The sequence below is a fragment of the Glandiceps talaboti genome, chromosome 20 (assembly GCF_964340395.1).
Source record: "Glandiceps talaboti chromosome 20, keGlaTala1.1, whole genome shotgun sequence".
Lineage (NCBI taxonomy): Eukaryota > Metazoa > Hemichordata > Enteropneusta > Spengelidae > Glandiceps > Glandiceps talaboti.
This window is the reverse complement of record NC_135568.1, coordinates 20,461,199-20,474,369: the sequence shown is the minus strand read 5'-3', so window position 1 is coordinate 20,474,369 and position 13,171 is coordinate 20,461,199. Positions and strand designations below refer to the sequence as shown.

Genomic DNA, 13,171 nt, shown 5'->3' with positions numbered 1-13,171 from the left:
TCCATAAGCTTATTTGTCAACAACATTCAACTTGTAGTAGACATAACATCGTCTAATATTTAAATTTACGGAGTGTCTTGTGACCGGCACCTGTCAGCAGACTCGGCCAATTTTTTTTTCATCATTCAATTGTATTTAAACCTTGTACTTGACATTTCGCAATATTTATAATTCTCAACAAAATGCCTCAACATGTTTCACCTCGCTCGTACTCAAAGCAGCCCCGGTATGATCACTGACATGACTAGAGAGAACCTTTTCAGATTTACATGTAAAACGGGGAAAGATACGCAAAACATAATGCAAAGTCTGAAGCCAAATTAATTATTTTAATTATTTTCACTTGCCAAATATTTGCATTTTGGAATTGGCAAGACATGTTCATGTCATTTACATCACAGATAACTAACACTAGTTATCTGTGTTTACATGTAAACTGTCGGCCAATAAACAAAGTTTGGTCGATTCACTGTACGTACTGCGCACGCCTTATGGCCTAGGCATGCCTTGCTTACGCAAGTTGTCTTCATTCGAGTTCACTGTCACTCCAAATTGCATGACAATATAGAATTAATCACAAGTTACATGTTATCTGAAAACATCAGATTTTTATAGTGGGTCTGAAGTGTGATTTTAGTGAGTACCAAGAACTCCCACATTGCTTGCTGCTGGTTGTGGAAAATTGCCCGGTCAGACGAAGCCAGCTTCAACTTCCAGGTCATATCAGTCGTTTTCTACCGAAAATTCTTGAACCGTTACACAATGATCCTACTAAATTTACTTGCCATGGTTATTTAAAACACATAAAAATCCACCTTTTTGTAAAATTTGTAAACTTTCCTGTCCGTATTGAGGAAACTATGACTCGAGCGAAAACCGGGTCGAAATTTCAAGGTCTCAAGTATGCGTCCCGAATTCGTCGGAAAATCGGTATTCCCAAATGTAATGCCAAAATTTATTTTGCTGGCACAAAAGAAGAGATAACAGTTGAGGTTTAGGCGTTTTCAGTATCTAAAATGGAGGACTCAAGTGAAAGTTACAGCGAGTTGAAAATACCGAAAAATAAGGCCCGTGAGCAGCCATTCAAAGTGTAACAGTCGTTATATGGAGGATAGATGTATGCAAATTAGGATGTCCATGTAACCTTGCATTTGAAGATTTGGCAGTTCGTTCCAACAGCTGACGACTACAAATTTTACCATAGAGAATACATTGTAAGCGCATCAATGATATCAATTGTTTTGCAATAAAATACAAAACATTTTAGTTTGAAATTGTGTGATTTAGCAATATTTTGTTCAAACAAATCTGGAATGCAACAGACACTAAGTCTGTTAAGCAGTCTTCTGAGGTATGTGCACTGCAGGCAAAGGTCGATGAAAGGTTGTGTGAATTCATTTTTAGTGGCATGAAAACACAAGAAATGAGCGTGAACATCGTGTCCTGTGAGATATAATGACATGAAACAATACATGAACACACAAAAATCTTGTATTCACCATAATAGCATTTACATCCTTCTTTTATCTAGCTCATACATTCACCATTATCTCATCCACTTTTATTTAAAGTGTACATGCAAAGGTACATACTTTTTTTCGTAATTATGTTTATTTTGCCATAAAAATAAATGAAATTGCATTCATACCTCTAAATATTGCGCGCATTGGCAAGAAAGTCGCAAAAATACTTGCCCCCTTAATCCCCTATCTATCTATCTAATATCTATCTAATAAATTTATATAGCGCCAAATATCCAAAGAAAACAATGTTCAGTGGCGCTTAGAGTTAGAAAGGAGATGAAAAAGCTCTCTGAAATATGTGGGTTTTCAAGCGTCTTTTGAAAATGTTAACATTGGGAGAGGTTTTAATGTCCAGGGGTAGAGAGTTCCAAAGTTCAGGAGCTGCTGAAGAGAAGGAACGGCGACCATAGGAAACCAGATTCCATTTGGGTGTATGCAGAAGGCATTTATCCGATGAACGAAGAGTGCGTAATGAAGAACGAGGTGTAATTAAGTTCTTGAGATATTGTGGAGATATTCCATTTAGGACTTTATAAGTGAAGAGCAGAAGTTTGAAAACAATACGATGAGATACTGGAAGCCAATGAAGTTGTTTTAGAATAGGGGTTATGTGTTCGAATTTCCTGGTGCGCGTAATAATCCTAGCTACCGTATTTTGGGCACGTTGTAAGCGCTGTAAGTGAACGTCAGGCAGACCATATAGTAAGGAATTACAATGTGCTTCGACTAACTTCGGCACCTCAACCAGCTCACGAAAGGTGTCAAGGTCCCACGTGTTACAAAAGCCTTCTAAGCCTTTGTGTAATGTTTACTTATGAATTACTAATTACGCTTGCCATATAGTATTATCTGTAACTGTACATATTGTGGTGTACCAGTTTAGTCTTCCGACAACAATGGTTCATTGGTGTTTTGTCGGCAGCACCCGCAGTGAAACATCACCCTACACACATTTCCGAGTGATATAACTGAGTAGGTAATAATGGGTGAAGGCAGTTGAAATCATGTAAAAACTGGACAGTGACGCCATACAGTGAAAGTCGGTAAATGTTACCGGGGCCGGGGTTCTCCACGCCACCGGTGTAGCCATGATCAAAGCGAAAAAAGGAAGACAAATAAAATAATTTGAAATGATGTTTTCAAGAACGCAATAGCTTCATAAAATATTTTCATTACGATAGCATTTGTTTTTAAACAATGCGTAGTCCGATTGTATGTTTTGATTTCCATGTTGCTGGGAGTTGATCGTTTTCATTGTGATACATCACATACATCGTCGGAATCATATCAAAGTAAAAAGACGCAACGCTCATTATAATGTTGCTATTTTTGTTTCCATTGTTTTGTCTACATGAACAATTACTGTGTCATGCCAATCACATGTCAAAAGTGGATGGACACAGCAAAGTACAGTCAGCACTAAGCTTCACGCTCCCAGGTCAAATAACTTCCACAACGTAAGACATGTCTATCCATAAAAAACTCAAACAAAAATGGTCAGAGACAGTACACAATACACCACAGTATGGCCGGCTTCAGTGAACATGGGCCGTGCTTTGAAAGAAGATGAAACCACTTCATGTCACTGTGTGGATGGCGGTAATGAACGCAGTAAAAAATGAAATAAAGTACGTGTACACATAGCTTTCAAGAGGGACGGTTATCCAACAAAACGTTCTGCTCTAACGAATTTGTGGGTCTACTTTCGCGAAGAGGTTGAATGGTCATAGATTGAATGTACTGTTGCGACACATGCTACATTTGAACAACTTGAGCTAGAGAATATTATGGGGAACTCTTGAAGCCATTCTCATTCGATCTCTGTATGTTTGATGGGTATGGAAATATTACATAATTTTAGTTTCGATTACATTGTCTGCAGGAGCTGTTTTCCACCCATTGAATAGTTATGTCAACAAAGGACGCTGATAACAGCATTCACTTTATGTAAACAACACGGCTTCACTAGGACATACGCGGTATAACTTATAAGACAGCAAGGCATAGTCAGAAAACAAGCACTAAACTTGCATGGTGGATATTTAAACACAGGTATACTATTACATATAATGTGTACTAGCCATGACGACATTTGTCTGTGAAATTTACATCTGAAAAAAACTTATAAAGCAGTGTCATTCAGTCTCTGTGGTTCGGACCACACCTTCCTCACTCATTCACTACCAGAGGAACTATCGTTACTGCTAGCGGTCGGTTCGAATGAATTTGGCTAAATCACACCATCAGATGTTAATGCTGGAGTGTATTGCTGTACGCTTGAAGAATCTGATCAATATTCAACGTCGGGTTCTGGCGAAAACGGGTTTTGAAGTTGACCTTCTGGTTCGACCATAATGGCTAAAGTTTACATGTAAAGATACACTGACGAATGCGTTTGTGTTCCTGCATTGACGTCATAAAGTTCCAAATCCTGTCCTATCCATATGCAAATGAGAGGTACTTACCTGAAGGTGCTCTGTGGCTGAGCCAAGAGTGCCTCATTTTTCGCACAATTTCTCGTGTTAGAATTATATTGTACTATTACAAACCCGATTTCCTTTATTTTTATGGCAAAATAAACATATTTAAGAAAAAAAGTATGTACCTTTGCATGTACACTTTAATGGGTAAGGTACCTAAACACATTCAAGTACCCATGATCGATACTGTAAACAATTGATCCGTTATTGTGGGTTTGCCAGTCTTTTTTGGTGAAATAGAAGGTCAGGAGGGTGGGTGGGCAGTAAACTGCAACTTTTCAAAAAATAGACACTGTCTAAACAAAAGCACTGGGCACTTGCCTGTGTGAGGGGGCTAACATGAGTAAATACAGTAATATTTCTTTTTCTGCGAATGTCATAGTGCAATAAAACTGAAATACTACACAAAAGGTGTGAATGAGTTTAATTGTATCACTAATCTGTCAGGGGATCATTTAATGCTTAATGATTGGTTTAGAGACTATAAGTGATCTGTCATGTGATATCACTGATGTGATTGGCTGATAGACTGATGTCATCATGTATCACTGATTTGATTAGTTATTGATCTGTCAGGTGATCATCTAATAATTGTTCTGATTGGTTGACAGGTTACTCCTTATTTCTGTGTGTGATAATTTAACCAATGATGATCTAGATTCAATGAAATTCTACTGTCAACCATTTATGAATAAAAGTGTTTTGGAGGACATAGATGATGCACCCTCACTTTTGTCTTATCTGGAACAAAGAGACCACATAAGTGAAGATAATGTGGATTTTCTGGAAGAGATGATAGAGCTCCTTGGAAATGAAGAATTATCAAATCAAATACAACAATATAAAGGTAAAATGATAAGTTAAACATGATTATGCATTCAAATGTGTTTTGTAGTTTTGCTAGCAAAATGAACAGAGATGTTTGTTTTCTAAATTTGTTGCCTGAACATGTAAAGCAGGCTAAAACTTTCAAACACTTCAAAGACAATTACAGAGACAATTTTTCTGCCAAGCAGTTACTTTATTTATATGAGGGCCTCAATGGAAAGAAGCTGACGCTTCAATGCTCTGCGTTGTTTATAACATTTTAATATGAGTTTTACTCTCAATAAAGATATTTCATAATGATTATAATAACTTATGGATTTTAAACAAGAGAGACTGTTGAAATTCAAGAAAACCATTCATCCCAACCACAAATGTGGTTACAACCTTGCACCAATTTACAAACGTCTATTGTCAGGTGGGTACACTTGAGTGTCACTTAACCAAATGGCTTAAAGGGCCATGTTTCAGTCCCTGGTCATCACAATAGTGGTATCTTAACAATGATTACATGGGGTCATTCTTTAGATCTAGAACAACTTTTCTGTAACTCTGCCAGACAATTGTTTTTCTCACCTAGATTTGAGTGATTCTGACAAATGATTTGAATCTTATAATCTAACATCACTACACTGATTGTATCTGAGTGATTCTGACAAATGATTTGAATCTTATAATCTAAACATCACTACACTGATTGTATCTGAGTGATTCTGACAAATGATTTGAATCTTATAATCTAAACATCACTACACTGATTGTATCTGAGTGATTCTGACAAATGATTTGAATCTTATAATCTAAACATCACTACACTGATTGTATCTGAGTGATTCTGACAAATGATTTGAATCTTATAATCTAAACATCACTACACTGATTGTATCTGAGTGATTCTGACAAATGATTTGAATCTTATAATCTAAACATCACTACACTGATTGTATCTGAGTGATTCTGACAAATGATTTGAATCTTATAATCTAAACATCACTACACTGATTGTATCTGAGTGATTCTGACAAATGATTTGAATCTTATAATCTAAACATCACTACACTGATTGTATCTGAGTGATTCTGACAAAAGCTTCAAAGTAATTTAATTTATCTGAGTTAACTAAATCTAATGAAGTCAATTTCTATTCTACTCATTTACTCATTTTAAAATGTTACAGATACCTACAGCTCCTTATCCAATCATATGGAGACAAAAGTACAGTATCCGATAGTTGACCAGCATCAAGTTGTTCCTAGTGGTGCTGACACACATTATCCATACCAAGTGCAGCTTGATAGAAATGCCTATTTACCACCACCACAACCAGCCTATGAAGTTACACAAAGGCTGAACAGTGCAGGAAGACAACATGTGTTAATGACCCCTGGAGACTTCACACAACCTGTGATGTCAGCACAATTTATGCAGCCCACAGACAATATTCAAGCATACGGTGCATATGTTGGGGGAACACCTGCTGAACCACATGCCAGCCAATTACAACAGGGCAAAAAATATGTTGGAGTGCTACCTGCCCAACCAGATGCCAGGTTATTTCCTCCCAGATTTGGTAATAAATTATTTGTGAAAAATAGTTTTATTACCGTTTTGATTTATTATCACTGATCTATCATGTGATCATTTTATAATGATTTGATTGGTTAATAGACTATCAGTGATCTATCATGTGATCATCTTACAGTGATTCTATTGGTTGATCCTATCAATAACGTGTAGACTGTCAAGTGTTACTATTTATTGAGAAGATTTCCTCTAGTTGACACCAACATTTTCTTTTTAAAGTTATCTTGATAAAAGTATTTGTGGTCTTTACTTTAATAGGTGGACATGATGATCTACCCAATGAAACAGCCATCACTGAGAATGTTGCTAGGCAACCTCAACAGCCAGTGGAACATAGGGAGATACCAGGTATGTGATATTTGATGTTATGGTATATATGTGATGGAATTGAGTGAAAAGTGTTTCTTATCTAGGCAATGCAATCTCCGGAGAATATCTATATAGGCCAAAACGTCATGTCTAGATAATGACAATTTTTATTACATTGATACAAGTGTACAGTTCCCATGATTGACAAATACGTATTACATTATTGTGTACAAGTGTGCAACTCTTAAGTGAAAATGTAAGTTTAGTGAATTTCTGATAACTAGAATTCAAAACATGATTTCTAGCAAGGATGTACTTCAAAAGCAAATGTGAAAGTGAACAACTGGAAATTAGGTGTAAAAAAAAATTTGTTGTTCCGATTACATTCAATTTTAAAATAGGTGGGGTATGTAGATTTTTAGCACAACTGAACTGAGGTTCAGTAGTGCTATAGGGATCGTCCGGTCTCTGTCTGTGTGTGTGTGTGTGTGTGTAAACAACTTAAAGTCAAAAACCGCTGAACCAATTACCATGATGGGTCCATTACCTTGGGTGTCTAGTTGGGAAATTGTTCAAATCAAAATGATCTTGCCGCTGTGTGTGATTTGGGTCAAAAAATGTGATTTTTGGTCAAAAAACTTAAAACTCAGAAACTACTGGGCAGATTAAGCTAAAATTTGGACAAAACATTCTTCAGGGTGTTTTTACTAAGAATTGTTAATGATATGATTGTCCCATCAGTGATATGCAAATTAGGGCTAAAAATGTGTCTTTTTGGTTAAAAATCTATAATTCCAAAACCAGATTGGGCTGAAATTTAATGGGAATGCATCTAGGGATGTATGGACAAGGAAGTATTAAGCATACAGTGATTTCATGAGTGATATGCAAATTAGGTGTAAAAAATGTTCATTTTTGGTGAAAAAACTTATGTATGAAAATTTTGTTTTGGTTACAACTTAAAATCTTCAAAAATTATATATCTGTCATTGCCCTGAACATGAAGTTGTGCAAGTGACAACAATATTTGCGCTATTTTTTATTTTATTATATATTTTTTTTCATGTGTGAGTGTCTAGTTAACCTTTGCCATCATTTTCCAAATGGTCTCCGTGTTGTTTATTTCTTCCTATCAGATGTACAACCATTACAGGTTGGAAGAATAGTTAGTTCCAGGGCGCCCTGGAACTTATGATTTACTGTGGTTTCTTACTTTCTATCTACTTTTGGTTTACAACTCTGTGGGGGTCTCCACACAGTTTTCTTCCGGGTTTCCCAGCATGCATTGCGGCAAATGCTAACCATTGGGGACCCCCTATCTTCGTCACTATTTGTGTAAGCTAAAAACTTTTGATAGCTGACAATACCGTGTTAGAGGTGGTACTGTACTAAAAGTTGTGGAGTTGAGGGGTCGTGTTTAAATGCTGAGTAAATGAGTCAGACTCATTACATCAGAAGCACATGATGAACAAGAACCACTGGGCAAAAAGTTGAATAGACATCAATCTACGTAAATTTACTGTATCTGCAGATCTCACGTATGCGCTTCGTGTACTGAAGTATACGAACAGTATACTAGACATTAAGTCTGCCGAAATCTACAGTTCCGTAGACTAAGCGTACACTTCAGTCTTTTGTTCCAGCTTCCAGACTTGTTTTGCACACTGTATATTTTACGTATTCATTACGTATACGTACGTGCCACCATTGTCGAATGTCTCTGAGTGTGGAGTTGTTCTCTTTTCACCGTTAGTCTATTTCTGCTAGGCCCTCGGGCTTTCTTCCGATACGAGACGCTTGTCGTATCGGAAGTAAGAGGAATGCCCGAATGTCTCGCAGCTAGACTATGTATTATCACAGACAATTATAAGAAACTGTTTCTTGGTGTTACGGCCGTGGAAGCGTACCAATCGGCACTACTCGGCAATGTTGTGGACGACTTGACAAATCACAGATAGTCTGTGATCAAAATGTAAATACTACTGTACATGTGATCGCGTCCAACTTATGACAAAACTTACTCAAAACATCCGTTTGCATTTGATATTTTAGTGTTCTGTGATGTGCAAAAATGGTTTTTATATCCCACACCAAACATCGTTTTCGTTTCATTTTACAATGTTCGATATGTATCATTCAGACGTCTGTGTCATTTTCCTCCACAGCTTTCGGACTTTTGCAAAGAGTTAAATCACCGTCAATGGTTAAAACTATGCCCGCTTAAAAACAAAGTTTTGATTTGCATATACATTGTATAGAACAGTACAACAATAATAATAATAATACTGGTTTATTTAATAATATGGGCCTCCGGCCCCAGATATATACACAGTATAATAAATAAATTCAGTTACACAACTAGTTCACAGTGCCAGTGTAATACATACAGTGATAAACAAGGATGTAAAGCTCCAAAGCACACATTCGCTGAATTATAAATGGTAAACAGTACAACAATGAAATATCAAAAGGCCAGCTGTCAGCTCATTATGGCTTTCATCACCAGATCGCGATATCCTGTACACATTGTGCGACTGATAAAATTTTCCATCATAATGTTAGTTTCGTTGAAAAAAAAAACTTAGATACAAGCAATACACCTTCGCCGAAAAGACGAAAACTTCAACCTGTGACTTCTCATCAGCGTCTCGTATTGATTAATGGATGTGATCGTGAATTAAAACAAATGAAAACTGAATTCGATTAGTTGCTTGACCAACTATTTTTCAGTCTTTTTCTCTACAGTACAATGTATATAAAACTGATATGTATTATTATCATTAACATTGGAGTAAAACCATGAAAACGTTCGATCGCCTGCCTCGCGACCATGCATACCCTGCTGCCATCCTGGATACATAACTTGCGGTTAGGTTATGCATAGAAAAACAGATACAGTGTTGCAGTTTTAAGTGCAGTCTAGTTTAAAGGAAATATAAGATAATGACCATTAATTAAAACGTATTAGATAAATGGAACGCTCTTTTATACTGGGTCGTCAGGCCGGCCCTGGAGCACTGCATTGTGTCCTGGAACTTGAAAATGTACATGGACCAGCACGAATATGACAGCAGAACCGATCTGTTGTAAGTCTACAACTGGTATTTCAAATGAATGTTCTTCAGTGGCTAGTATTAATGGGGCGACCATAGTGGTATCGGACACCGTTTCTCTCTAGAATTCCCGTGAACTTAAGATGGTAAACAGTGATGTCACGTCTGCATATGCTCGAGATTGTTTTCATTAAAGAGAAAGTAAAACGGCTCACCGCTGACGGAAAAAACAGCATGTAAACAAGCAAACGAACAAACAAAAAGAAAGAAACAAACAAACACACACACACACACACACACACACGCACACAATACACATACAAACTAACTTACAAAAACCGAATATCTTGCATATGCAAGTTTTGATGGTGCCCTACACAATTGATGACATTGAGTTTTGGGTCATTGAAAGGTTTTTTGTACATTCAGTGACCCCGTGTTCGTCATACAGCAAGCATGTACTATTACAATTCCATATAGTCACTTTATTGCAGTCAGAGTCCCTAGGCCAAACATACAATTACAAACTTACCAAAATATGTTATAGTTCCATTATATTATTTGCTTCTGTCCTCACTTAAGGAGTGATAAATAAAGTCTCTGTAATTCATTTGTTTGATCAGCTGATAACAGTTTACACAACTCAACGATTCCTTGGTTTCGCCATAGACCCTACACCAACGTCTATGGTTTCGCGAAACAACTCTCTGATTATGATCGTTGCTTTGAAGTTCGAATAGATATTTGAAACACCAAACAGCTTCAAGTGGGATGCGGATTGGGTATTTATTTTGGATTTTAACTTATAAAATAATTTGTATGTATGTATGTATGTATGTATGTATGTATGTATGTATGTATGTATGTGTATGATGGTGAATCTATATCTGTTTATACTAAACCTACCACAGACCCTCCACCAATATATTTGCAGTATGGTTCAGCACATCCTAATAAGTGTAAAGACTGCATTCCCTATTCACAATTACTTCGTTTACGTCGTATTTGTAGTAGCGATTTGGATTTCAGGGAAAGATCTACTGAATTTTGCACGTACTTTCACCAATACGTGGTTATCCAGTGTCGGTTACCAATGCGACTTTACAAAAGAGGTCATTTTTGTCTAGGGAAGCTTGTATGAAATCATATGATCACAAGAGTATTACCAATCATCCCATATTGGTTCTAACAATACCATCCCTTTTCCACTACAGTTAAGAACATACTATACACGCATTTTAATATCTTACGTTCTAATAGGTTAACCAATTCATTATTTCGTGAAGCACCTTTAACAGCTTGGCGTCGTGATACCAATCTTAGAGATACGGTGGTCCATACATAGATTGGAAGTTAATGCTGGATCATTTCCATGCAGTCGTACTCGATGTGGCACATGTTGTTTTTGCACATTTTGGCCTCTGATGATAAACTTCCCCTCGGAAAATTTCTTATTGATGTAAACAGTCCTCCAGCAGTTGGCTAAATGACTGTATTGTATTCACTTTATTTCTGTATGTCATTTTTGTATGATTTATATGTATCTCCGTCTTACCAGACAAATGAATCGTAACTATCCCGTATCTATGCATATTATTACCAACAATCATAATGTATCAAATGTCTACTTCAGGAATTTGTAAGGTTTCAGGTGACAAGGATCGATTGATGTTGAAGGAGGAGGAGGAAATCATTTTTCGTCTTGGAACCCTGGATCCCCATGGAATTATTAGATTATTTACATCATTCCCTAATATCTAACTACGCTTATTCTATCTTTCAAGCGTGCTCTAAAGGGAACTTCTTTTTGATGCGCATACTTTTAAATATTTTTGTCGTACCCTACCGTTGATAAATACTCGCGTGGTGTCGTTCTTTTCCATGTATAGTCGGGTTGTTACCTGCTGTATGTCGTGCCTTGATATCATTGATAAAGAATTTTGATTCGAAACGTCGGATTGTAATTTTTTATTCGGACTGTATAACTGTGGGTGTATGTGTGTGTGTATGTATGTATGTGTGTGTATCTGACTTTGTGCTTGTGTATCCAGAAAAAACTCACGTGACAGTAAATACATCTGTTACCAAATGTAACGTCATGTAATGAAACATTTTGAGCGAGTTTTCAATTCTCAGAACTTAATCGCTGAAAGGTTTTGATTTTCTATGAAAATGTATTTATTTATTTATTTTTTAAAAGAGTAGAAATGTATACCTCTGTCTCTTATAAAACCAGGTCTAGGTTCCCTTGATGTGAAGTTATCATTACACACAGTAACAAACAAATCCCGTCTAAGTGGATAATTTGTTACCTGTCGTGGTAAGGGGTCCGACGTGTGGAGGCGGGAAATTTTTTCGGCGATGTATGTCGTCGCTGCTTAGTCTGGAATCCACGGACTACTTGGATACCCTTCTCGCAAACTTCCCTATCCTAGGTGACTCTCGCAGGTTGTTCCCTCTTAAATTCAGATCACCAAGCTTACCTAGATCTAACATAGTGATGTCGGTAATCTGACTAACTTTTTGTTGGATAGATTCAGCGAAACAAGGCATCGGTTGCCGTATATCTCGGTGGATATGTCGGATATTTTGTTTCCAAACACGTTTACTTCGCTAAGGTTACGGACTTGTGTGTGTGTGTCTGTGTGTGTGTCTGTGTCTGTGTGTGTGCGCGCGCGTGTGTGTGTGTGCGTGCGTGTAATGATTGTATGTATGTAATGTATGTATGTATGTATGTATGTATGTATGTATAGAGGGAAACAGTACGGGATAGACTGCACGCAAATGTGAAAAAGAAACAGAGAATTAGAAAAAGATGTAGCCCAGTTTTACGTACGGTTTTCGAGTACGAACAAAGTTAACATTGTCATTGGCCGTTACCAGATACAGCAAAAGAGACCAGAAATAGATAGTTCGCTTTAGCAGTTATTGAAATAACTTTTACTCATTTCAAAAAGCCTAGAATTTGCTTCAAAGCTATGTCGGATGTTTTAAAACCGAGAGTTGCAGGCACAAGTAAATGAAGTAATGTCTGTCTAAGCTATAATAAGTGTAAACGCTTAAATTGGGCTGTGTGCTTATCATCCAAGTCGTAAGAAATTGGTTGACGTGTGCGTTTGTCAAGTACACAGTCGTAACGACCTAACAAATGGAAAAAAAAGATATCTTTATTTCAGGAACTTCTGTTTAGGTGTTGGTAAATAATAAAATCATGTTTTCTTAGCATTCATGTGGTTGTTTTCGTACATCACTCCTTGGCCAGGGGGTTACTTGACCATATGGTTATTTTTAGAACAACATGCAAAAAAAGAATGTATAAATCCTAAACAGAAACATGACAAGGTGAACAATTAAAGATGTTATGGTCAAGTGCAGACTCAGTATAATAACCGAGTCA

At 36.9% G+C, this 13,171-nt stretch overlaps 1 protein-coding gene across 2 annotated transcripts in view; it reads left to right on the top strand.

Annotated features, from left to right (window-relative positions):
• Positions 1-13,171, top strand: part of LOC144451034 (caspase-10-like) — a 49,620-nt gene that overhangs the window by 17,264 nt on the left and 19,185 nt on the right. For both annotated transcript variants that reach the window (XM_078141793.1, XM_078141794.1), the window contains exons 3-5: positions 4,615-4,850; positions 6,006-6,398; positions 6,671-6,760. In XM_078141793.1, coding sequence (XP_077997919.1) covers positions 4,615-4,850; positions 6,006-6,398; positions 6,671-6,760 — 719 coding nt within the window. The remainder of the gene's footprint in view (positions 1-4,614; positions 4,851-6,005; positions 6,399-6,670; positions 6,761-13,171) is intronic.